The 26,747-nt window shown below is 40.9% G+C and overlaps 2 protein-coding genes across 5 annotated transcripts; one reads left to right on the top strand and one right to left on the bottom strand.

Annotated features, from left to right (window-relative positions):
* Positions 1–1,332: 1,332 nt before the first annotated feature.
* Positions 1,333–8,222, top strand: LOC117271444 (uncharacterized). Of its 2 annotated transcripts, none has more exons than XM_078172646.1 (5): positions 1,333–1,389; positions 6,580–6,738; positions 6,851–6,952; positions 7,231–7,422; positions 7,540–8,222. In XM_078172646.1, the coding sequence occupies exons 2-5, from the start codon at positions 6,580–6,582 to the stop codon at positions 7,720–7,722; spliced, it is 636 nt and encodes a 211-aa protein (XP_078028772.1). In that variant the 5' UTR covers positions 1,333–1,389; the 3' UTR covers positions 7,723–8,222. The 2 variants fall into 2 exon arrangements, with proteins under 2 accessions (XP_078028772.1, XP_033505496.1); XM_033649605.2 differs by lacking the exon at positions 1,333–1,389 and adding an exon at positions 5,485–5,574.
* Positions 8,082–24,034, bottom strand: myo1ca (myosin Ic, paralog a). Of its 3 annotated transcripts, none has more exons than XM_033649569.2 (32): positions 23,493–24,034; positions 20,696–20,854; positions 20,491–20,606; positions 19,726–19,924; positions 19,407–19,487; positions 18,679–18,858; positions 18,480–18,578; positions 17,878–17,991; positions 17,712–17,783; positions 17,493–17,612; positions 17,309–17,391; positions 17,051–17,156; positions 16,868–16,948; positions 16,680–16,771; positions 16,047–16,141; positions 15,862–15,908; positions 15,631–15,711; positions 15,306–15,411; positions 13,431–13,548; positions 13,212–13,325; positions 12,963–13,039; positions 12,513–12,581; positions 11,576–11,660; positions 11,307–11,466; positions 10,796–10,879; positions 10,591–10,684; positions 10,440–10,495; positions 10,210–10,345; positions 8,978–9,048; positions 8,800–8,897; positions 8,598–8,697; positions 8,082–8,485 (listed from the first exon to the last, which is right to left on the bottom strand). In XM_033649569.2, the coding sequence occupies exons 1-32, from the start codon at positions 23,508–23,510 to the stop codon at positions 8,459–8,461; spliced, it is 3,138 nt and encodes a 1,045-aa protein (XP_033505460.2). In that variant the 5' UTR covers positions 23,511–24,034; the 3' UTR covers positions 8,082–8,458. The 3 variants fall into 3 exon arrangements, with proteins under 3 accessions (XP_033505460.2, XP_033505468.2, XP_033505476.2); XM_033649577.2 differs by having other exon boundaries at positions 18,685–18,858; positions 23,493–23,810; XM_033649585.2 differs by lacking the exon at positions 23,493–24,034 and adding an exon at positions 21,542–21,663.
* Between the last annotated feature and the right edge of the window lie 2,713 nt (positions 24,035–26,747).

A 26,747-nucleotide genomic window follows, 5' to 3' on the forward strand; every position in this document is an offset into this window, starting at 1 on the left:
AAGACAAGATGAGATAACATGAGATAAGACAAGACAATATAAGATAAGACAAGACAAGACAAGACAAGATAAGATGAGATAACATAAGATAAGACAAGACAATATAAGATAAGATAAGATGAGATAACATAAGATAAGACAAGACAATATAAGATAAGATAAGATGAGATAACATAAGATAAGACAATATAATATAAGATTAGATAAGATAACATAAGATGAGATAAGATAACATAAGACAAGACAAGATAGGATAAGATGAGATGAGATAACATATGACAAGACAAGACAATATAATATAAGACAAGATAACATAAGACAAGATAAGATGAGATAACATAACATAAGACAATATAATATAAGATATGATTAGATATGATGAGATGAGATGAGATGAGATAACACAAGACAAGACAAGATAAGATAACATAAGACAAGATAAGATAAGATAAGATAAGATAAGATAAGATAAGATGAGATAACAACATAACATAAGACAAGACAATATAAGATAAGATTAGATATGATGAGATGAGTTGAGATAACACAAGACAAGATAAGATAAGATAAGATGAGATGAGATGAGATGAGATAAGATAAGATAACATAAGACAAGACAAGACAAGACAAGACAAGACAAGACAAGATAAGATAAAATCTTTATTGTCATTGTACAGACACCTATACAACAAAATTGTGCTAGCTACATCTGTAAGGTGCATTAGAGTAAAAACAGAATAACATAAAACAGAAAAAACAAGGAGAATACACACACATGCACACACGCACACACACACACATCATTCTGATGCTTACTGGTGTGTTGGTGTGTGTGTATCATAACTAGCAACTAGCATGCACTAGGGCCCATCACAACTACCTTATGCCATTGTCCGTTATGGTATAAGATTCCAATTGTAATTTTTATCATGTGTAACTGAGGTGTTCGCCATCTATCTAATCAAATTCCTTAATCTGTATTGATTAGATTTCCATTGAGAGCACAGATCAGAACAGGAACATCAGCATTCTTGTGAAATCAATACATGTTAAATGCTGGAAAATAAACATTATTCATGCATAGAGTAAGTAACAGGGGGCCTCGTATTGATCTTTGTGGAACACCTTTATCAGCCATTTGAACCATTACATAATATGATTTAATTGATTAAATTAGATTTAACGTAAGAAGGTAATACCCTACACATATATGTGACAGTTGCTCTTGTAGTTTTACGAGACAGAATGAGCTTTGAACCCTGAACATTCACAGTAACACTGACAACCTCTGCCCTCAGCTGTGTATACATACACACAATATAGAGAAACCCTCTAGACTTGTGTACTGTACACTGATATGCCAAAGTGAAACTGCCACAACACAAAGAGGTAGGTTGAAACCACCAGTTGTTTAGTGTTTCTAGTGGGGAGGAATTTTCAAGGAATGTGTTCAGATTTTTTGATATTTTGAAACTAATGATGACACGGGGCTTATCTCAGAGGAATTTTCACAAAAAAAGTTTTATCTTTGTCCTGCGTGTTAGTCCTTGTGACGCTGTAACTTTTCTTGTCACCACAAAGAATGATGCATATTTTGTCATACCTGTTAAAAAAAATAACAAACCACTCTAAAAACACTTTTAACACTCAAACAAAGTAAACCAACAAAAATGACTGTGAGATATGTGTTAGTGAATGAAGTAAAAGTGTTACCGTTGAGTAAGCTTCTCATTTTAACCTCTCATTTCCCTGTTGTCTATAATTAAAGAAAGAGAAATCATCAGAACAGAAATGTTGTTCCATAAAATGTTGCTGCTGTAAAAGATTTTATTAGTTTTATTATGTAGACGGACAGCATTGTGATCATAAAAATATATACATCAAATAGACTTCCAAATGTTCAATACAGTGTCTTTAACACACTTGTTTTCTATCAGAGTCTTTATTCTGACCATGTGAACGATAATGCATCTGATCCCATCAGGTGTGGTCGCTGACACTTTTCCATTGAATAAATCCCATCCTCAGAGAATACATGTCGTTTACTCTGTGTGGACACAGGCTCAGTAGAGGAGATTATGTGTGGATGTAAGAAGAGACTGCTTGGTGTTCATTAAACACAAGGATTTATTTAGTTATCCTTTTATTTTTTCTTGCTTCTCGGCAGGGTTGAATCAAACAAGTCTGCACAAGGCCCCAGGTGACAATCAGGCTATACATTCTAATGATAGATGGCTTAAATCTATGTCATCTTAGTACTGGAATGAAACTGATTGAAGTAAAAGACCAGAGCAATCAAAGGTTATGCTATTACAGCTGCATGTTAATGTGTACCAGCAGCAGTATTTTGTACACTAAACATGCATCATCACACTCAAACTGTTACTGCACTCATGTTTCAACTGTATTGCTTTTTAGTTCACTGATTGATAATGAAAAACTTCAATCAGCACAGCATCTTGTTCAGTTTCCAATATGATGACAGTTTACACCCCCAGTCCTTTGAATCTTGGGTGACTTCCCATACGCACTGTATACGCATTGGGTTCATCTCTGGTTGGGAATTTACCTCAAAAGAAATATCAACCCCCTCGTAGTTGCACAATTTTCTGGAAGCATGAGCTGTCCCCTTAACCATGAGGAAAACCACAACACATATACTTTCAATAACGTTTTCAATTAAAAGCTACCAAGAATACTTTGAAAGAACGAAGCAGGATCGGACTAATTAAAGCTGGAGATGTGACTGGAGGCACATGGAAACCTACAGTCAAATCCACAGTAAATGGCGTGTAGGGGTAATGACTGTAATGACTGGATGATGGGTAGAGTCAGTGGTGTGGTGGTAGTTGATGAGGTGGGTGTATTATCAGGTAGATGGGTAGGTTACAGAGGAGGAAGTGGGTATACTCTCCTATTTATTCCATTGGCCTTTTGGCTGATAGGTGTGTATACCTGCCTCAGCTACACCAATGGGCAAACTAGAACCCAAAAGTTCGACACAGAAGCAATCAATTCAACATGGAAGGCAGGCAGGATCTAAACGAGTTAGCAACACGGCATGAAAACACATCAGATTATGACATAAAAGTTGGCAGGGGTCGGGACAATGACAAAGTTTATTCTTCATGACTTCTTCTGTGATGATGACTTTGCATGGCAGCAGTGATGCCACACTAGAACCTCAACCTTTTACACATATATAACACATATATGACACCGGTAACCATCATCATTTTAATCTGAAGAGAAGTTTTTTGACAAACATGCAACAACAGCTCTGTTGTGCTCTGACCTGGGGATGTCATTTACTGTTGTGCCCCCCTTTCATATCTATCTGTCTTACATGTCACAAAGAATGTGGTGATAGAGGCATGTGCTCGTCTTTCTTGAGAGGCGACTATGTTTGAATAGTTGTTGTTTTATTGTGGATTTTTGTATGATATTTGTTGCATTTCAGTGTGTTTTTATTGGCTGCTACCTCGGCCAGGTCTCCTCTGTAAAAGACAGTCTCAATCTCAATGAGACTTCCTGGATAAATAAAGGTTAAATAAAAATAAAAAATAAAGACAAACAAAAAGATTCATACAAAATCAGGATGAGGCTCCAATAATAGTATCTATTAAGATGACAAAGGCTAAAGCAAGTAGGATTTTAATGAATGAAATAGATGCAAGATGAGTAGACATCACCCTGATATAGGAACTATTACAAAATACTTCCTTCCAATAATAACTAGTAATAACGACAGTCATAATGACAGGGACCTTTTTTTGTGTCTTCTTTTCCGTTTTGTGAGATTCACTGAAACTGTGCCAGTCATTACTCATCGACATCATGAGACTCCTGAAATATTCCCTTAAGATGCACAGTCAACACTAAACTTCACTGCCTTGTAAAAAAAATTGTGTAGTTTTTAACAACTTGCCACTTTCACATTCGTGTTAAAGGAAACATTTAATGAAAGTCTTCAGGAATGAAGCTGCATACTGCATACTCAGTGTTTGAGTGCACATTAATATACATAGCTGTAATTTTACCAGAGGGTAACAATCTTAACAGTAATGAATAAATAAAGAGACCATCTTGCTATGGGATCACTCCAGCTGCATTACAGCAATATGCAACTTAAAACAAATGTGTGTTAGGAGCTTGAAGTTGAGGGGTCACCGGCCCCTTGCCGGCTTCCTATTGCTTTACTTCAGGCCCCCTTGCTTAGACCTTGCCCATCTTTGAACTTGACCTTCATTTTGACCTCACCTACACATCTGTAAAGTAGAGACACTGTATGCGCCTGTGTTCCAAGAAGAACTCACATTCAGTTAAAAACTGTGCCATTTGATATAAATGCCCACAAAAAGGCAAACTCATCTCCATCATGGTTTTCATTTTTAAAATATTTTTTTAAATACTTTTCATTTTTAATTTTTTTTAATAGTTTTCATTTTTAAAATAGTTTTTAAAATAGTTTTCATTTTTAAAATATTTTTTTAAATACTTTTCATTTTTAATTTTTTTAATAGTTTTCATTTTTAAAATAGTTTTTAAAATAGTTTTCATTTTTTAAATATTTTTTAAATACTTTTTATTTTTTTAATAGTTTTCATTTTTAAAATAATTTTTTAAATAGTTTTCATTTTTTAAATTATTTTTAAAATACTTTTCATTTAAATTTTTAAAAAAAAAATAGTTTCCATTTTTAAAATTACTTTTTAAATAATTTCCCTCGGGGATCAATAAAGTATTTCCGATTCTGATTCTGATTCTGATTTTTTGGAGGGTAAGACAATCAGTAGCAGTCTATATACATACATATATTCTTATTCTATAAACTATAGAAAAAACTCTATATATGATTTCTGGGTAGTATGTATGTTGATGTCCAGTGTCAAGTCTTTATTTGATTATGTGACAAGACGATTCTTTGAGGCAGCTAGTTCACAGTCGGTGCAAAATCTGTCAAGACAAACAAGCTGAGCAAACCCAGTGAGCAGTCATGCCTTTCAAACAATAAAAGCAGCGGTGAGAAAAAAAGAGGTAGGAGAAGGTAACAACTCGCAAGGTGAGAACAGCACCAGCTGCTGCAACGTTGTCTTGGCAGGTAATTAAAGCAGTGCATCTTTGACATTTCACTTTAATGATCCTGGTAAAAGGGTGATGCATTCTGAGTACACAACCACACTGTGTACTTAGAGTCATGAGGGCATACAGTACGTGGAAACTGTTTATTATATAAAATATTACTTCAAATGAGTATCATAGCCCACGGCTACCAAGACACTTAATCAGCGCTCCTGGAAACACTCATTCCCCACATGTGTTACAAGTACATTCATTTTTTTAGTTCACTTCCTCCATTCGGCTGGTTACCACAAGATGCGGAAACAGAGAGAGAGAGAGAGAGAGAGAGAGAGAGAGAGAGAGAGAGAGAGAGAGAGAGAGAGGAAAGAAAGAAGAAAAAAAAAACTCCAGATCTGTCAGAAACCGAAAGCAAGAACCTGACAAATATATAAACAGTACATGTGCCTCACTAAAGCATGAAGGTATCTTGCTCTCGCTCACTACTCCTCCAAGGTAAGCCCATCTTAAAAAATACAATGCGTCTAATATTGGCTTGATGGTTTGGGTATTTGTCTATTCACATATATATTTATTTTGATATTATTCCAGGGTTTGGATTAATTTACTGTATGTGAGCATATTTAAGACACAGCAGTGGTAGCGACAGATGCACAGTGTAGCTATGGCAGTCAATATAAATGCAATCATTTGTTGGTGACATTTTATTTCTATTTCTTGGATTTTTTTTTCTTGTCAGTGTCAAACTTCAAGTAAAAAAGGCCTGTCGGGCAGCTGCAGTGTTCATGTACATGGAATAACATCTAGTATCCATACTGGGTTCAGTTCCAATAACTTTTCCGCCGTTTGTGTAGAAGTGAGGAAGCTTTTGTTGTCAGTTATCTGGAGAGACAACTTGACAATGGTCATGGTTTCATGTGAGTGAGAAAGATGTTGACTCATCAGGAAAACTGTGTTGATGTAAGCTACTCATGATGTAAGTGCATATAGAGACCAAAATAAAGAAGGAAAAGTTGCTTCTTTATTGCGACAGATTAGAAGTGATGTGTTAGCAAAGACTTTAATGTGTAGTCGGCTGATTGGGATCTCTGAGACTCTGAGAAAATGCTTCCTTCCACGCTGAAACCATTTGAGGAATCAAGACCCTTTTGTTTCCTATTCAACCAGACCATCTGTAGTGTCACTGGATGACTTGAGGAAAAAGTCTGTATGAATATGCTGTGTGGTGGAAGTTACAGGATGTGTGGGTGGATTGTCTTTCAGAAATAGTAACAGACTTCCATACGCACACTAAGCATGGAGATTGACATTTAAGTTCCCATAAAGAGAATCCACGTACTTGACCAGAATGCTGTGCAGTAGTTTGCGTTGGAAGTGACACTAAAGGTCATGTCTTTACAGTTATGTGATGTGATGGCGCTTGAATTCCAGTCATAAAAGATAATAAACTGTAAGCAAAAGATGATTTATAACCCACATCTCTGGTCACGTGTGTTTCAGATGACTCTTTGGTGGCAGGCTCTCGTCCTCCTCTGCTGTGTGCTGAACTGTGTGGAGTCGTCCTCTCCATCTCCACTCCTCCAGAGGAACAAATACAACAACTCCTTCCGTCTCACGAGGTCCACCAGAACCCGTGTCCAGCAGCTGCAGAGGAAATATGTGAGTGCTGACAACTACTCCCTGCTCCCCTGACTGGCCAGCTTATCACTGTGAGCTCTGTACACAACCAGTGTTAGCTTTCCCTAACAACAACAACTCTTTACTTTGATAGAAGGAGCAGCAGTTGGGGAACAAGCACTTTGAGGACAGAAGTCGGCAGTTAAAGGACCTGCCGTTGCTTTCTACAGATTTCTACGGCTGGCTCAGGCTGACGGTTTGTATCTTATTGTTTCCTAACAGTTTGGTTGCTTTTCTGCAAAACACTGTCTCAAAGTTTTCTGAGAATTTCTTGCATTGTTTTTAGAATTTTTTTACCTTATGTGGTGAAAAAAAACGAAACCTCATGACACTGTCAGAGAGTCTGCTCTTGCAGAATGAAAAACTTGTAAAAATTTGAGCGGAATTCCCCTTTTACAATTTCAAGCAAAGAGAGGGGGGTTGTGCAACATTTTGATTATGTAACCATGTGGCTGTCTCTCGTTGTGCGCTCAGGACTGGGAACGACTGCATGCTGCTTTCTGGGACATGCAAGCCTATTGGAATATGCTGGAGCGGAAGAGAAAACAGCTGGAGAAGGAGGAGAAAGAGCAGATGGTGGCGCGGGCGGTCGGCACCACTTTACCTCAGAGCATCAGGCACATTCAGCTGGACCTGAGGGACCTGATGAGCCAAGTCAGCAGTCAGGTACAACCACAGTCTTACTAAAATCCACTCCCATTGTATCCCCCTTTGTAGCATACACATACTTTAGAGGAAGTGACACTGAGGTCTGATGAAAAGTACTTTTGCTTTCTACACTAGATGAGTTACATGAGGAGCTCTTGGACGAAGCCAACCTCTCCTACGGCACCCGTAAACCCACAAACCAGATCCAAAACAGTATGGGACAGCCGAGTGGAGGGTTACGTCATTCTGAGGGATCTAGACCTTTACCTCACCAAGCTGGCAAGAGACTTCCTCCTCCTGGCTTCAAAAACACACTGATGACTCAACGCTGAAAGCAGAACGCCGGCACCCTGACAACAACACAAACAGGCAAAAGGAAGAAAAGGCTGAAGTGATGATCAGCACCTAATTGGAATAAGAGTTGTCATCGGTGTTTTAGAGGTGTTGTCAACACTTTATACGGAGCTGTCACTTTAGCTAGTTGCATTTTTTACTCTGTGTTTTACAGTATATTTAAGGGCTTTCTTGGGTATTTCCCAGACTTTCTGTCTCACCTCTAACTGTAAGTTAGTAATAAGCTGCCCGAACAGAAAAGCACTTCCCAACATCCTGTTTTTCCCCCAACCCTCAGTCTATTGGACTTTCCAGAGTTATATTTACTATTTATTGACATATTTATTGACATGCTATTTATTTTAAAGTGGTTTATTTTATGTCTCTTACAATATAGAGATACAGTGTTTTACATTTTTATGTTTTATATTTGACAGAGCGGAAATATATTTATGTATGACAATAAAGAGATGAAGCATTTGAAACGGTGGCGACTTCACGTTATGATTTTCTTATCTTTAAAAAAAAGGTTCAGTCATTATTGTAACATTGAAGACATTCTTGTTATAATGAAGATGCTTATGAATTATAAGGGATCTTCCTTCTGTTGTGTGTGCTTGTGTTATCATCCTGTCGGCTACAAACACTTAACTTCTGAGTGGCAATCCTCCAGTTAGCTAAAAGGATTACTGTTTGTCTGGTTGCTGTGTTTTTTGTTTCTTCACGTGGTGTTGATCCGAGGGGCAGTCTGCAGAGTGAAATCAGATTGAAAACAGTCAGCAGGCCGGAATATTTTTATGAAAAAAACCCTTTCCTCCCTGCAGGCTGCACACATGACATCAGAACAGCCACTGACTCACCACTAGCAGATGTCCTCGCTTGCCTTTTGCCACCTTCAGCTCAGAGCCCCGGACGAAATCAATGATTCCCTCCTTGCCTCGAGCCACAGCAAACCTGATGCTGCACGCCACACAGGAGGTGACAAACAGGAGACAGTATAGAAACATGAGAACTGTTGGGTTGGCAAAGACCACCACAGAGAAGCCGTCAGAGAGGCCCTACCTGCCCGGGCTGATGTTGACGTAGTTGACCTTGCTGGCCATCATGGCTAGTTTTGTCACCAGCTCAATCACATGGTTGCAGTGCAGCACAGCGTCGCCCTGAGAGACACACAGCTGGATTTAGAGTGGTTGCATGTTGCGCACTAGTAAACAGTCGTGACTGTTGTGTCGGACTGTACCTTCTGCTTATTGTCCTCATTGGGCATGTGCAGAACAAACATCCCATCGCTGAGAGAGCTCACAGAGATGCCTGTTTAAAGAGAAAACTTTGCTTGGACCTCTTGAACCAAAGAACACAAGTGCAATGAAATCAGTAACATTTTAGCCACGTTCTTTTGTCCCCATCTCCTGATTTGGTTTCATTACAAATGGTCCTCCTCTCAGTTAAAGGGAAATTTCGGTTTATTTCAACCTGTCTCCTATCGTCCTAAATTTGTTTCAAGTGACTAGTTACGTTTTAACAGGTCTGACGCTACTATGCGCCCCGGCTGTATCTAGGCTAACGGCTAACATGCTAACTATTATTTTTATGTCACTAGTCACTTGAAACAAATTTAGGACGATAGGAGACAGGTTGAAATAAACCGAAATTTCCCTTTAAAGCTGTAGTTGGTAAAAACAAAACAAAAAAAAAACATATTTGCTGACATTACATCCACACAGTAGTACACAGACAGATAATCTCTGCAAAAAAAATCATGTTCCTCTGCCTTCTTGTAGTGCTCCTAATGGCATTTGCATCAAAAACTGCTGTCAATCATGGCTCGTGAACTGCGGTCAAACTGTCAAACTCAGCAGTGCTTTCAGAAACATATTTTAGTGTACTGTTTAGCTGTAAATTGAGAATGTTTGTGACATGTTGAAAACTGCCAAAATGAAGCACCGTCATTTACAGCTGAACAGCTCACTTGAATCTTGATTCCTATTTGATCAACACTGCCTAGTTTGACAGTTTGACAGCAGTTCATGAGCAGCATATACCATGAGAGGCACAACAAGGAGGAGGAGGAACCTTGTTCTATTTCACAGACTATCTGTCTCATGTTGCACTGTGTGGATGACAGTTTCAGCAAATATGACAAAAAGTTGTTTTCATAAAAGTTATCAACTGTAGCTTTACAAGTATCTCGCTCAGAGAAACTGTTTCCTCTGCCAAAGGATGATAAGAAAGCCAGACACAAACACTACTTGGTTGCCATGGATATTTCTGCAGAAGTGCACTGATAACACACAGTAATTGAGGTGTTATCACTGCTGAAGGTCAAAGAAAAAAGATAAATTGAAAACTATAACTGTAAAATCTCCTCCTTGGCAATGACAACACACTGAAAATGAGCTTAGTGGTGATCACAGATTCAAGAACATTGCTTAATATCATGATATAATACCTCCACTCAGGGCTGGTTCTCACCTCTCAGAGCGTTGTAGTCAATCTTCTGTTTGATCTTGGTCCTGTCCACCAGCACGGCAAAGGTGTTAGTGAGGAGCAACTGGCGAGGGCGAGGCTTGAAACCCCTCCTGTCATACTTAACGACTGGAATGCCGTACTGAGAAGCATAAGGAGACGCGTTACTGTGAGGGAGCTGAAAAGTTACGCAGCACTTTAATTATCATTGCTTTGAGTAAAAAGCTTAATCCCACCTGCACTTTGTCATTGCCGAGGGTCTGGACGACTTTGAGATTGATTTGCTCACGCTCTGTGTAAGGCAGTTAGAAAGTCTCTGTTAAATGTTAATTCTTTTGTACGGTGTTAATGAGCACAGAGGCAATGAATGCATGTATCAACACATACCCAGCCTGGAGTCCAAAAACAGCCGTCCAACACTCTGAGGATAGCCGTCTTTCTGATCCTTGAAGATCTCACTGGCTACAACCTTCTGCATCATCTAGAAATAAAAATCAAGAAAGATGAAAAAATAGCACAACTGTAATATCTTTTGGGTTTTTTTTTTTTACTTTTAAAGCAAGTAAGGCCATGGCTTTTATAGGAAGTGTACCTGCTTCTTCCATTCAGGCTGGACCCTCCTGCAGTACTTGATCACCATGTTTCTCATGTGCAGCCGCCGCAGGTGCTCAGAGGCCTGTACGGCACCATGGAATTGACAACGCATCATTAATATAAAATCAGTGACTCTGCAGATCCTTATTCACTTTTATACGGAAGCTGAGAAGGGATGTGCTTCTTTATGTAATTTTTAAAGTTTAAATCAGTTGCTACAGTTGTCAATACGCCATCTGTGCATGTTGGTAGAGCACTCCTGATCTCTGAGAAACATTATCAGTAGTTTAATAAGAGGGAACGACCTTGTCTCATTATTACGAGATAACAAAGCTAATTTTCTAGAGATAGCAAAATAATTATGTCATGATCTCCAGATAATGGCATTAAAATAATAATTGGAAGCACGGCCTTTTTCAGCTTCCATACTTCTACAAGTACCTATTCATTCTGTCACGTGTATAAGAGATATAGTGATGTGAGCCAACAGACTGTCTGTGTGTTCGCACCTCAACGAGGGAGGGAGGAGGTGTCGGCCAGTTTTTGTCCAAAACACTCTTGGGCAGGTTGTTGCGCAGATGTTTGAGGAAGGAGTAGCGTACATGATCCAGGAAATACTCATTCTCAGGGCAGTATTCCTCATGGCGGTAGATGAAGCCCTTTATAAACCTGAAAAAAACAAGAACACAGACACAAGGAAGGGAATTAACTGTACATGCAACATGCTGTCGCAAAAACACATACAGAAACAAATCATAACAAAGTATCAGTCAAGCACCTGCGTATTAAGTCGGCAGCCTGTCGACGCCTCTTAGCCCTCCTGCGTGCTTTCATCCCTCGCCACCCAGACTGGATCACAATCACTATACATACACATACATGCATGTTTATTAATATATTAACACCAAGACAATCTTTTTACTCAGTCAAAGAGAACATCCCAAAGTTAGTACAGCATAGGAAGTCAGCTAGGCCCAAACAGATTTGCTGCAAAGTGAAATTAAGAAAAATCTCCACAGAAAACACAAGCATGCACCCACCAACCGTATCACTGCGCAGAAGGAAGCGTGCATCTACTGCTAGCTAGCGTCGCACCACTGAGCTAGCTAATGTTACAGCGTAGCTGAGGAGGATGCCATTAATGTTTACATCTTGCGCTGTCATAAGCACGAGCCTCCTGTCCATGAGTGATATGGTTGGCGTGTGTAGTTGAGTAGAAAGGAAACAATTCCTGTATGAAACTGCTCACAGCATGGCCTGTGGATTATCTTGAGTAAACAGGTCATGATTTCTAGAAAGAGACATTGCTGTCCAGGTTTTCTTTGGCACTCTGAGCACACATGCCATGTAGCTTCATCATATCCGAGAGAAGGCAGACATCTCTAGGGCAAATATCTCCAACACTCAGCAACTCACACCAAAGCATTCTATATTGATAGATCACACTCCAGGTAAGCAGACAGATATGTATTTTCGATTTGACATAGTGCCAATATGTCAATGAAAGAAATCCAAACTCAGCATTTAGAGAAGTAATAATGAAAGTAAAACTCCATCTGAGAGTGACTCAAACTTAAACTTGTTTGGACAGCAAAATTAAAATACATCCAAATGATGAAAACACATGAACCATAATAAAACACATTTATTTCTGTGAGTAGTCTGTTTTCAATTCCAGTTTAGGAGAGGTAGGAAACTGTGGAAGGTGCTCTGACCTGCACGTCTGATGCGCTGGTACTTGGCTCTCTCCCTGTAGCCTCTCCATGACGTCTGCAGGGCCAAAGCTGGAACACAACAAATAAAACAGAGTAAAGGTGGATTTATGCCTTTTTGTCGCGGTGTTCCTGGTGATGCTGGTGATGCTGATTCATAGTTGAGTGTAGGAGTTATCCCACTGATTAGATATGTTGAGCATTATGAGGCCATGTTGTGTAGTGATTATATATCCAGTGACTGAATGTGTTCTTTGTGATAGAGGGTGGTGAGTGCAGTGAGGACATGGTACATGTTACAATTGAATATAACAGACATCACCTCTCTGACACCATAAACACATCACAGTTGTACTTCATGAAGGCTGTATTTTACCGAGAGTCATTATCTTTTATCTTTTTCGTTTCCATTCTGAAACCCCACTGTTTACAGTCCTTACCACTCTTTCTTACCTATGTCTGGCTTTTTTGCTTCTAATGCATCCTCAGTGTTGAAGAGAGTTTTGGGGAAACGGATGAAGATTTTTGACCTGCAGAGAGTAGACAAATGAATTAGTGCTAAACACTTACATCCACATTGCTTGCATGCATTTAGTCTGGGTGGCCCCATCATCTGTTGTACCTGTTAAGCTACTCACACATCATCATTACCAGATTCTCCTCCTGCACTTTACTCCCTATCTCCCCCCAACAGCACATTACCTGCCCAGTTTGTACTCCTCTGGTTTGTAGCCCAGATGGTTGACCAGTGTCGAGACACCATCTGCGAGTCTGCCATGCCAATTGGGCCACGTCTCAGGACACAGGGGCTTGTACCTAGGGCCATTTGTGGATAATTATAACAACAGTAGGCTGAAACATGAAGCCAACAACATGAGCAGTGACTGAGGCTGCAAGCCATGTGCAGAGAAGGTCAGTCACCTCTGCAGAAAGGCTTCGAAGCGACGTCGGTAGGCAAATCCAGCTCTCCTGACCCTCAGGTTTTCCATCAGGCCCAGGTACTTCACCTGGTGTCTGACCAGAACTTCATCAAACTTTCCTGTAGGGACACATCTCATTTACTGCGGGCAATAACATAGGCGTGCATGTATACATATACATGAAGGGGGGGGGATGCTGTTCCAGAGTCTGGGGGCTGCGACTGCAAAGCCACGATCACCCCTGAGTTTAAAATATGTGCGTGGAACAGTTACAAGTCCTGGGTTAGCCAACCTGAGGGGTCTCGAGGTGGAGTATGGGGTTAAAAGTTCTGTCATGTAGGAAGGGGCCACTCCATTCAGGGCTTTGTATGTGAATAAAAGAAGTTTAAAATCAATACGGTGCTGCACTGGCAGCAAACGGGAGAGAGGTTAGGGCAGGGGTGATGTGGTCTCTCTCTCGGGTACCTGTCAAAAGTCTGGCTGCAGCGTTTTGTACTACTTGTAAACGGGAGAGAGAGGACTGATTAATTCCAGTGTAAAGAGAGTTGCAGTAGTCTAAGCGGGTGGAAATGAAAGCATGGATGACTTTTCTAGGTCCTTGAACCTGAGGAATGGTTTGATTTTTGCGATGGTGCGAAGTTGGAAAAAAATGGCTTTGACTATTGAGTTGACCTGTTCATCAAACCAAGGTTTTTGACGCAAGGTTTGATAAGAGTGGACAGGTTGTCAAGACTGTTGGATATCATTTATTTATTTTAGCTTCATTTAGTTGAAGGAAGTTTACTGCCATCCAGGACTTTAATTCACTGATGCAGTTGAAGATGTTGGTGAGTTTGGATTGGTCAAACAACAGCCTTAATCTATTTCATATCTATTATAAGAGGGCTGACTTTATTTCTACTGTCCCTTTTTTTAAATGCCCTTAGTTACATTTTGGTTGACAAATGCTCTTGTTTTCTTCATTTGTTGTTGATGCACAAACCAACACTTCCTCAGTCACTTTCACTTTCAAATGCTTAAGTAAGCATAAATTCTTCCCTACCCGGCGAGATTTTTATTGGTAAGCACTTGCAGGAGCTGTGAAGTGTTAACAGCAGCATTAACCCCTGAGAATGAATTTGAATGGGGACCTAAACGTATCTATGCTCTCTTAAAAGCCAGGTTCCATTGACAAAAACAGTAACTTTACCCGGTTGAACACGAGAGCTGCTGGTCTACCACTGCCTCAGTCAGTTAGCTTGTTTGTATCTTTGTGTGACTTTGGTGTTTTTAACGGTTATTTCAGATTCAAAGTCACCAAATAAAACAAACTACCGATCGAGGCAGTGGTGGACCGGCAGCTCACGTGTTCACCAAGGTGAAGTAACTGTTTTTGTCAATGGAGTCTGGAACTGAAGAGAGCGTAGCTAAGTTTCACTTTTATTTCAGCTGTCCGTCGGTGTGTTTGGGAGGCACTGAGCATACAGCTGGATAAATGACACTTGGATGACACTGCATGAGTTGTGCGGGAGTTTGTAAACAGATGTTTTGGTATAGTGTTACTGCTGTTTAACACGGACCCCTAAAGACTTCAATCCATCAAGAATTTTCTGTTTTTTGATTCTTCGTTTACCGTGGAGACGTGCGAGAAAAACAAGGTTTTCTTCACAAAATCAATGTAGCATGGGGCAAATATTCTACATACAAATGATCATTTCTGGGGGGAAGTGTTCCATTAAAGTGTTCAGTATGTCCTGACTATGTTGCACTGTGTGGATATAAGACTTTTATTAACCATGTATTAACCAGCATTATAGCACAGGTATCACTATTTCAAAACCATCTCTTCTTTGACAATAACAGACAACAAATTCATATTACAAGATGTGAGGTGTACCTGGCTGCTTGGCGTCATTAGGTTTGATACAGCGCACGTAGGATGGCTCTTTAGACATGAGGATCTCCATGAGTTTGGTCAGGCTGTTTTTAAACTGAGTGGCGGCCTGAGGGACAGATGACACAACAACATGAAACTATGGGAAATTTGTGTATGTGTAGGGGGTTTTTGAGAGAGAGACAGAGAGAGAAAGTGTCCACATGTTTCTTTATTATCACCATCTATAAAGCAGAGAAATACCTTTGCTTTAAAACCACATCTTAATGTGACCAAAAAAAAAACAACTGAGAGAGAGACAGAGAGAGCGAGAGGGACTCATTCTCACCATCTCTGGGCGTTTCTGGTCTATCACTTCCTCCCTGCGGAAGCAGTGACTTAGGATCTGGTTGTCTGACTGGCACATGACCTAAACAGAGACCAAACCACACAACCACATGTCAACACGGCACGCCCCCCTCTTCCTCTTCATTCAAGCAACGGCAAGAGCGAGCCATACATAGTTTTAATAGGTTGTGCTGTGGTGAGGCTCGACCTTGGCCATTTTCATTAGCCTCACCTCTTTCAGGTTCCTGTTCAGCAAATCATTGTTCTTGTCGAGGAAACCTGAATGAGATGAACAAAAACGCCGCGGCTTGTCATTAAGGAATCAGCGGGTTGCGGGTCATGCTCTGAAATGAGCAAGGATTAAATGCATGAATGAAAATAACCAACTGGTTCATCTCATGATAAATTACAACTTACCATTGACATTGTAGTTGACCTCTCCAGCGTAATGCAGCAGCCTGAACTCCTCCCTGCTCATTACCCTGCGAGTTTTTCCATTTGCCAACTTGTGACTAAAAGACATACACATACAAAGATGTGCAAATATACACAGACTTGCTGATATAAGAAGCTGTAGATGGAAGAGTCTTACTGTAAACTCAGAATAACGTTTGATACAAGACCATGGGCGGATTATGAGACACTAGGCCCCTTGGCACACATATGTAACAGGCCCTACCCCATCTCCTACATAGGAGCAAGAACCACAGACTGGTGGTGGTTTTTCGTCTCTTTATAGTTTCTATGAATATTTTGGTCGTTCTGTGTCTCAATGTGGTCATTTTGAGTCTTTATTGTCGTTTTGTGTTTCTCCTTGTGGTTGTTTTGTGTCGTTTTGTAGTTGTTTGTGTCTCTCTGGGGTAATTTTATGCCTTTTTTGGTCATTTTGTGTCGCTTTGTGGTTGTTTTGCACATTTCTATAGATATTTTGTGTCTCTTTGCAGTTTCTATGCATCTCTTTCTGGTCATTCTGAGTCTCATTCTGGTCTGTACGTGTTCATTTTAGTGACATAGGCCTGTTCAGAAATCCATGTATAAGACAAAGCTTACGTGACAAAATGGGGATGGCCACCCAGTGTGTCTTCCAGCTTCTCTAAAAAGGAGATATCGCAGGTCTCTCCAGGTCTCAGACACTCCTCATCCTGAAAGAACAGTCGCACATGTCTAACTTTACCTACAGTGACAGAGGGTAACACCATCTACAGATACAAAAATAAACTGGGAGTTGTTATGCGCACCAGAATGGAGATGATGCCTTTGTGCTTCTCCTCTATCAGGTCACAAATGATCTTGTTGTCGAAGTACTGCACCGTCTCCCACTGACATTAGAGGGCAACATTTGGAGGGGAACAGTGTCGTGTTAGCATTTATAAATATATCAAACTTATTTGTTTTGAGCACCAAAACGACAATTGACTCACTGCAATTCCCTCTGTCTCATACTCCTCCTGCTCCGATCTCAGGGTGAGCTCGATGAACAACTGCTGGAGCTTCTCGTTGCAATAGTTGATGCAGAACTGCTCAAAACTGCAGGCAGAAATTATCGGGGACATCGGGTCAACTGTATGCCAGAGCTATGTCCAACAGCTATGTGCATTACAGACAACTACTGATGAAGAATTTGGTTTCCAGAAAATGAGAAGCAGGTTAAAAAAAGAGGAAACAAATATCACTTATACCTGTTGTGCTGCAGAACCTCAAAGCCATAGATATCAAGAAGCCCTATCACTGAGCAGCCCTTACCACTGTGGTAGATTTCCTCCTGTAACATATAAAGTACACAGCATGCAGTCATGGGTAAAACACAACAACAGCCCAACAACATGACGATGGACTTGCCACTGTTCAGAACTGTTACTGCACCCTCAGAGCCAGCGACTGGTTGATCTTCTCCACCAACCAGGTGAAGGTGCGACCATACACGGCCTTGGCTAAGGCATCTCGTGCAGACACTGCCTGCTCAAAATTCAGCGGGCTGATCATCTGTGATGCACAAACACAAGCACGACACAAAATTATAAAATCACACGACACACACCAAGCATGTAAAAACAGGAGGAACAAGGACAAAATGAGCGTCACCTCTTCTCCTTTGGCTGTGAGTTTCTTGTGAGTGAGTGCCTCCCTGAGGGCTGAGCCATCAACACCCAGCAGCTGGAAGACAACACATCTGCTCATAAACTATGCCTTTTTTGCGAATGTTTATGCATATTTGAACATCCAATAATACCAATTTGACTGATCTGACCTTCGCAAGATTTGGTATCTGAGTCTCTGTGGTGATATAAGTTTCTCCTTCCTCGCCTTCGCCAAACTGAGTGTTTCCCAGATGGAGAACACTGGCGATGATATTCAGCAATTTCTGAGGTCAGACACAGGAAGACAGTCAACAACAAGCTTGCAGATGTCTGTTTTTTAACTAAAACACAACACACGTTTAGAGCCAGGGAGCTTGAGAACAAAATAGCCCTCATATTTAAATGGTGACCACACATACACGAGGAAGCAGGGCCATGTAAACATTGCAGGATTCAAAACTTTAAAATTGTTTAAGAAGTAAAAATGGCTAAGTTATAAGGATATAAAATGTTCAGGGGTGAAAAACAATTAATGTAAAACACAAAAATATTGATTTGTCACTATTAAAGCTGCACAGGGTCCTGTGGTTTAAACTCATACCTCTAGTTTTGGATTCATGTCTCTGTCCTGAATGTGTTTATTATAATAAGATATGTGATGTTTGGCCAGTGTAAAAAATGATGGATAAAAACAGATACATTTATGGTGGAAAATAATAAAGAAAAGTACATTTATTCAGTTCATTCTTTCAATGCTGTGATTGTTACAGACCTGCACTTCCTCCTCAGTGAAGCCGATCACAGACAGAGCCTTCATCACAACTTTCCAATTATTCTTGTCACTGACAGTGCTGAGTCTGGGACAGTTGCCCTTAACAAGATAATCAAACATCACACCACAGCTGATGGTATAATGGCATAGACCTCAGTTTGGAAACAAATAAGTCATCAAATGTCTGCACCACACACACCTTTACCAGATAGTCGTAGCTCTGAGGGTTTCTTTCCAGGTCCAGTGTGGTCAGCAGGTCGTCGTCCCCTCCATCCAGAAGCTGATAGAAGATGTGGAAGTTCCTCTCACCGTGGTTCTGATGCACCACACGGGATTTCTCTAGCAGGTAGTTCAGGATGTGGCCGCCCACTGGTGCTCCCTGTGAGGAGTTAGAGAAAAACAGCAACTGTGAAAAGCAGGTTTAGCACCCTGGAGGTTTGAACGTCTTCTATCAGTGATGTAAGTGCTGTTATCAGTGTGGTGTAAGATTAGTAAAGGGAATTAACGAGTCACATGTAACAGAGTTATGTAATGTGATTACACAATCATTGTAATTTGAATTAATTACAGTTAGTGAGAAAAAATATGTAATTTAATTACAGTTACGAAACAAAATAACGATGATTACAAAAGGGTTCAATCTGACAATCTTTTTGGTCAGAAACCTTATATATAGAATAAAACATTCATTCTGTTGCTCTGTATCTCCTCTTTTCAGGTTTACTGCTCAGTTTAAAATATTTGTTAGCCACAACGGAATCAAATGTAATAAGTTACATTACTTTGATGACGCAGTTAAAATAGTTACATTACTTATTACATTTTAACAGGGTAACTAGTGATCTGTAACCTGTTACATTTCAAAAATAACCTTCCCAACACAGTGTAAGAGCATAAGAGTGTGAAGGCAATGGAGGGAGTGTTTACCTTAAAGTCAAACTGGACATCCATGTATTTCCCAAAGCGGCTGGAATTGTCATTCCTAAATGTTTTGGCATTGCCAAATGCCTGCACACAGCAAAAGGGTCAGGAAATTAGAGGGAGGAAGTGAAATTAAGAGCAACAATAGAATAGCAAACAATCAGGAAAAAGCATTCACAAGTATTTACAAATAATATAAGTGCAAAGGTCATTCAGATTTGTCAGGTCAGACATATAAAACCATTTATTATACGAGACAAATACGTCTAAATTCACTGTGCTTTTAACTGTGACAGTCGCCATTAAGTTTGAACAGTTTAAATACCTCCAGAACAGGGTTAGACTGCAGTAGGCATTCACCCAGGGTGGCCATGTGATCACTAGTGGGGCACGTGACTGCATAGTACAGGAGGATCTTCTTGGATGCCTCTGTTTTACCCGCTCCACTCTCACCCGATATCAGAATGCACTGGTCCTTCCTCTCAGTCCGCATCGCCCGGTAGGTGTTGTCTGACACGGCGTAGCTGAGGGAAAACACAAAAGCAGCTTCAGCTCCGGATCAACATACGGTAGAAACATAACACAAACATTTCAGTCAAATGAATGCAATACTGTAAAGTCTGTCATTCACATGCTTGCAGCCTGTCACCATCCACAAAGCAGGTACAAAATCTAAATCAACATGTCTTCTCAGTATCGTCCAACATCATATCATATCATCTCTGCTCCACTCTCAAAACCATCAAAGTAGAGTGGTGACAGTCAGACTGCAGTTGGAAATGCAGAGTAAATAGTTGGCAGTTCTGTCTGATATCAGGCGACTAAAGTTATGCACTGTACTGTTATGTAATACATTTATTTAGCTCTATAAAGCCTGTGTGGAGGGTTCAGTTTTAGAGCATATAATTCATACATGCCTGGAATATCACTGAATGACTTATGCATGCCTCAATAAATCCTGTTTAATCACAGAATATCAATTAAGTGATGTATGATTCTCAACATGGCATGTGATTATTAGCTGGGCAGCTGACAGCAGAGGACAGTGGAGGAGTTTGGTAAATAAATGGCTGTGGATGAAGTGACTCACATGTGAGGCGATATCTCATAGAAGCTGACCCCTCTGTAGCGTTCCATCTGCTGTCTGGAGTAAATCTCCAGATCTTTGTAAGGGTTCACCGACACCAACACTGAGCCAATGTATGTCTGAGCCAAAACATTAGAACACGTTCAAATATGTTTCATCACAACAACTGAAATGTTTTGTAACACACAAAGAAAATTGGCTTTATTACGTAGATGAGGTTTTCCCCGAAGCGTCTCCGTAGGTTCTCTATGAAGGCTGCCTCACTGTTGTAGTTTTCCAGCAGGACAAAGTCCTGCACCCCGACCCTGTCTCGGGCGGTCAGTGCACTCTCCATCACCAGGCGCACTCTTCCTTCAATATCCACCTCCTACAGGAAGAGATGAGGAGGAACATTAGGTACAGCAATGAATAAACAGGCACAGTTCAGTCTGGTTTTTACTGATGAACTTCCAATAGATGTAACTGCACGCTGTTGACCAGCAGGGGGCACAACAGGCCTAATCCCATTTCATCTAATTCATGACACATTCACCCAGTTATGAAAGAATTAACATCTGGTGCTCAGTATTACAATAACTGCCACATAATTATATTACAAGACAGAATCGATGCATGAAGAGAGACATCTTTCAAAAATATCAGTTCAAATGTCTCAGGACTCAGTGACCACATCACCAAAACACTCTGTAAACACACAAGTCAGAGCAGTTCCGCCGAGCCTTGCCAAGATTAAACAATGAAGACATTTAAGGAATCCAAATGATAAACAGACAGGAGAGACTCCTCTGTTATGCCAAAGGGAGATAGTGTATTATGATGTATGTACAGTACACACAGCTCTGTATCACGAGAAGAGATTTAAGCAATGCCACAAGGAAGTGTGTGTACATGTCAACCCCACTGTGATGGCAAACATCGTAGTGCAGACAGGAAATAATTACCAGTCGGCTGAGTGAAATCCTAAAATACGCCCTGAGGTGAGATATGACACACAACCACATGCACGGTCATACGAACTTACGAAGAGATAAAACTTTCAGTAGGCAGTACTTACCGATGATAAATATCCAGACACACAATTCAGTGTGTAATCAATGCACTACACCCCATCCAAACCAGCTGCACTCTATTGTCAGTATCAAAGATACATTTATGAGAGAAGCCCTGCCGTTTTCCTTTACACATTCATAAAAAAACAACAAGCAGAAAGTGGAACAAAGGGGCTAGACTTCCACAGGACTTCTGTTTTTCTTGAATGCAAGAGCCTCTCAAGGGTCTCATTTGGCGGGTTAATGCCGGTAAAAGGTCATTATCTCTGTGCACTGTGTGCAGGAAAGTCCTTTAAAAAAACAAGAGGACAACAGTGGACGATAGCCAAGAAACGAGAGCAAAGGAAAGTCAGTGGACATTTCCCACTGCAGCCCCTCCTCTCTGCTTCACCTTGGAGTATTGTTCTCCCCCTCCTGCAGGTGGGCTTCCTACAGATAGTAATTACAGTTCAGTCAGATTTTCCAAAGGATACAACTAGAGGAATGTTAGGGTCAAGTTTAGGGCAGGCGTTCAGTGGATTCCATTAAATGCTTTTATGTGTCAGCAGCTGTGCATGTTTTTATATCAAACACTGAGGATGTGTGTTTTTGCATGCATGGTTAATAAGTAATTTGTATTAATGACACCTAAAAAGCAAAAGTGGAATAATTAGCAGTGACTAAACATGATCCTCACACAGCTTTAGGTGTGGAGGATGATATGAAGGTGCAGTGATTCTTTGACCGTTTATCAATTTGCACTTTATATATTGAGGCACTGCAGATGAACTTGAACTGCAAAAGAATATGAACTTACTTTAGTTTAGCTCTCATCAGTGCATGTGGTTGCAGCTTACTACATATAACAGCACATAGCACATTGTTATGCAACATAGAAAACACCTCCATGGTATGATGCTGAGCAGCACTACCTGACTCTGAACTGTAACAGACTCCTTTGGCGTGAACATTTCATTCCACATTCCTCAGATCTTGTACCTTTTATGATCACCTGTGATGTTTTTAAGATGTACAGTGGCTGCTGTGCTGGCAGTGTCTCTGCAGTGTCCACCTTTCAAAGTCGTAAACATCCAGACCTGTGTAATAATCTTGTTATGCTCGCTTGTTTTTTTATGACTCAAAAACACAGCAAACATTGTTTTCAAGTTTCCATCCCTCAGCAGTCACGAGTATATTTTTTACTTTTAACCCATTTTATCATGTGGAACAAATTCAAGTTTAATGATGAGAAGCCTCATCCAAAACATTTCTATCTCTACGGCTGTGGTAGAGGAAACTTTGGCTCAGATTTCCTCATGGCTACAGATCCAGGATTGAGATGTAACCAGAATACAATGTAGTCCAATTTTGTTGTCAGTGAACTGACCTGAGGCTCGGTTGTTCAGCAGTGAGAATCTGAACTGGCTGCCAGCAGTGCTTGAGTGCTTTATGGGAGCTTTGACTCTGAGGATCACGGAGCTTCGGTGAAATCTGCAGGTTTGTAGGTGCAGCAGCAGTGACAGCCAGTGAAGAGGATAACCTAACAGTGGGACTTGGCTCCAGGCCCCATGACTAAGCTCTGCTGGGCCGACTACATTCGGATTGTCTTCCTTATAAGGCCTGCCCCACCACTCTGTCCCAAGGCAAGCTGCTTTGGTACCACAGCTGGCTCTCTACCACTGATGGGCCAGTAATGGACATGGTGGAAAAATACCAAGTTTATACTCTTTGGCCCACTTGGGTTAAAGCTTATACAAAAACCAAAATACACACTGACTCATGCATGGGCAAAAAAAATCTCTAAGTGACTCATTGTTCTGTTTTGCTTCCCTCCTCAATAGAGAGATGTTGAATTGGTGGAGCAGAGTGGATCTTGTGTTGTGTGAGCACAGATAATGCACGCACATAAAATCCAGACACTTTGCAGCACTAAACATGAAAACACAACAAGGAGCATCATGGTAGTCCGGATCTTACCCTGCCTTGGTACCTCATCCTGTCCTGTTGTTGTTGGAAGAAGGCTGAATTGGTGGTTCCCCCCCCCAGGCTGGCGCTCCTCCTCCCGTGTCAGACCGACTCCTCAACTAACGTTTCATCCACCTTTGCCCATGGGCGACAGAATTCAGTAACTTTTCTTCTTCTCTCTCCCACACGTCTGTTACTTTCTCGCTTTCTCTCAGCTGTAGTCTCCTTCTCCACGTCTTTCCTCCTCCTCGTCTGGCTCCCCTGTGAGGACAGAGCATACGCACTCAAGCCCAAAACACAAACAGCTCCTCTTGTTTATACCTTCAATTCATCTTCCCTTTGACAGGTCAAGCAAATGTCCGCCTCTCTGTAAGTCCCTCTCCTTCCCTCTGAACTATCCTGCATGAAACAAGGGCAGGAACTCCACTCACACGTCACACAACTGGACAAAAAAAAGTCAAGGGAAAGTAAGCTGTTGGGAAGAGCCAGAGAAACAGAGAGCTGAGAGGGTTTGGAAAAAGTTGCTAAGAGCCCCAAACTACAAACATGTAATCACTGTGCAGCTATATAAAAAGGGAAAAAAACAGAAATCACATGATGAGATCTCAGTGCATTCTTTCTTTCCTTCCCTCCCTGTTTAGTTTGCTCCCTCCCTTTTCTCCCACAAGCTGAGACAGATTCACATGGGATGTGAGTTATGGAAGTGTTTCGCCAGTAAGACCGCCTGTCTCCTTGTGGCTGCCTTCCACTGTTGATGAAAGAACTTTCACCATCATCATAATATCACTGCAAATATTTGAAAGTCTGTTATTAATAAGATTTAAGTGTGCGCTGTCATATTCCCCAACTTGTTAGTTTCCCAGGCAACATTCACAATGCAACAAGTTTTACAAAAAAACCTGCTGGCTGCATGAACCATCAGATTCCTCCCTTCTCTCCTTCGCTCCTGCTGGTAGCATTTTTGGGGAGTGCAATCAAGGCCACTTTGTCTCTGTGACAGAGCAGCGCCCTCGTCTGGTTTCCCTCCTCTTGTGTTTGCTCTCACCCCATTTTCCCTCACTCTGTCTCCACGCCTCACTCTCTTTCCTTTGCCAGCATCATCAAATATCCAACGCTGAGGAATCTGAATAATGTTACCCAGATGGAGGGAGCCTCTCGCTCTTTTTCTCAATCTCTGGCTGTCCCAATAAGTCTGAAAGCGAGGGGGGGAAACGTCCACGCTGCCTCCTCCCCACCACTCACGATATATGCAGTGTACCAAACTAGGGAAGAATTGACTTTGCAGAATTCATTAAACTACTTAAAAGATCTTGTGCCAAACAGTGTCATTTAAAACCTTATTTTGGTGCCTTGCCTCTAATACTATATATGGAAAGCCGTCCTGTGAGGTCTTCCCTAGTCAAGTCAAGGCAAGTCAGTTTTATTTATATAGCTCAATGCCACAAATCACAAATTTGCCACAAGGGACTTCACTTTATGTTCCCTCAGTTGAACTTTTCAGTCAAATTTTCTCTCATAACTTTTCTATCTGAAAACATAGCCTCCATGCCTGCTGAGTTTACTCAGTTACCTCATTGCATTCCTCCACATTTGTTTGTGTTCTATTCACACCAGCATCACCAGCAATGATCAGTTGCTGCAGGTCAATTTCTATAGAGCGCAAATATCAAAAGAAACTTGCACAATGACGTGATAGTTGATCATTTAGTTGGCACAGAAAAGTTGACTACAGCAGAATGGTAGGTATTGTTGTGTTTCCCTATCAAAGCCACACACTGCTCTGAGGACATATTCTAGACAAGGAGTGAGGTGGTCTGTATACGTCAGGATACACTGAATGTTTGGCTCCAAGTGCTTCTGAAGTCAGTATTTGTAAATTGATGCAGGCTAAACAAGAATGCCTATTGTTGGGAGAATTTGAAATGTGAGTACAGTACGTTGAATAAAAGTTTATAGAACACCATGCGTCCATGCCTGGCCACCAGGTGCTCACTTGTGAGCTCCACTTTGATGCTGAGCTTCAGGCGCAGGCCCTGGTTTGCTTCACCTGAGTGTCATATGTCAAATTGGTCTTATCTGTATTCTGGACTTTGTCTTGGAACAAATTTTACAAGGAATACTGCCTGCAACAGCTCAGCTCCCAGGCTCACATGGACAAAAGCTTGCTGAACATGGAACAAGCAGCCTGCCTGTTATGAGACATTGATAAGGACTGTCGGCAGGTTCCCTGTTTGTCATGTAGTACATATTAACTTGCTCCCATTTGTGGTAAATAGTAAGTTGCTCCAAGCTAAATAGTAGCCTGCTCCCACTTGAGAGGACTTGTATAAAGAATGTATATGATGTAAAGCATGTTGTGGGTTCTAGGTGTCACCCCTGAACACCCCAGTGATAAGAAACGGTGAAAAGAACAATTATCTCAAAAGGCTACTCCACCAACGTTCGGTGAAGACCACAGGCAGCAGCCGTAATTTACTGAGAACACTGCAATTGTCTAAAATGTAACCATTAAATAAATAAATAGTAAAACATAATAATGAAATACCTGACACATCTGTTCCTCTGATAGGTGACAAATTTAAGGCTGGGCATGTTTGGATACCTTGGAGTCATGAGAAAAATCAACTTGAAGATGTCTGAGGTCAAAACTATGCACAGGCGTCTCAGACAGAATGTATGACAGATAGATTGCTGGCAGCATTTTTTGACTTACTTTTGAAGGGCATCCAAGACATAGCATATGTAACCACATGCATGTGGAAAACATGAGGGTTCTCTGCTAATGCATCTGGTTCGTCTACTCTGCAGACATAGCAGCATCTGGCACAACCTTACTGCCAGCGAAGTCAAAAAGATACTAAAGTCAACCAGAAAGAAACTTCACCTCCACTGTAGCATGCACCTCCACCACCTGAGTGTGTGATGCGTTATTTTCCAGCTAAGTTTTTTTCAGTGTGTGTTCCTATCTTTGTTTAGCAGTTCCTGTAAGAAGGATTTCCTTCCTAGTTGCTTCCTGACGTTCAGGGTCTTCCTTCATGACAGTCTCAGTTCGGATGTGAATTACATTTTTCACATTTTTAGTTCTATCTCCTGCATGTCTACATGTAGTGGCTTTAAATGGTTTCCTTTCTTAATAAAATGCAGCAAACCCACCGTGCTGTGTATGATACACTAGAGTCGAACACATGTCAAAAGTAACTGCTAGTAAAATATGGATGGTAGAACTAAGCTGATTGATTTAAACCAACTTCCTCTCAGGCGTACACC

This window comes from Epinephelus lanceolatus, chromosome 11, assembly GCF_041903045.1.
Source record: "Epinephelus lanceolatus isolate andai-2023 chromosome 11, ASM4190304v1, whole genome shotgun sequence".
In the NCBI taxonomy this organism is placed as follows: domain Eukaryota; kingdom Metazoa; phylum Chordata; class Actinopteri; order Perciformes; family Serranidae; genus Epinephelus; species Epinephelus lanceolatus.

Bases quoted from the DNA above. Each gene is read 5' to 3' on its own strand.
- LOC117271444 (XM_078172646.1), top strand. From the start codon at position 6,580: ATGACTCTTTGGTGGCAGGCTCTCGTCCTCCTCTGCTGTGTGCTGAAC. The intron at 6,953-7,230 runs GTTTGTATCTTA...TTGTGCGCTCAG, and splicing joins ACGGCTGGCTCAGGCTGACG to GACTGGGAACGACTGCATGC. The intron at 7,423-7,539 runs GTACAACCACAG...TTTCTACACTAG, and splicing joins TGAGCCAAGTCAGCAGTCAG to ATGAGTTACATGAGGAGCTC.
- myo1ca (XM_033649569.2), bottom strand. The intron at 17,992-18,479 runs GTCTGTAACAAT...GTCTGACCTCAG, and splicing joins TCACTGAGGAGGAAGTGCAG to AAATTGCTGAATATCATCGC. The intron at 12,582-12,962 runs GTAAGAAAGAGT...GTTGTGTTCCAG, and splicing joins AGCAAAAAAGCCAGACATAG to CTTTGGCCCTGCAGACGTCA.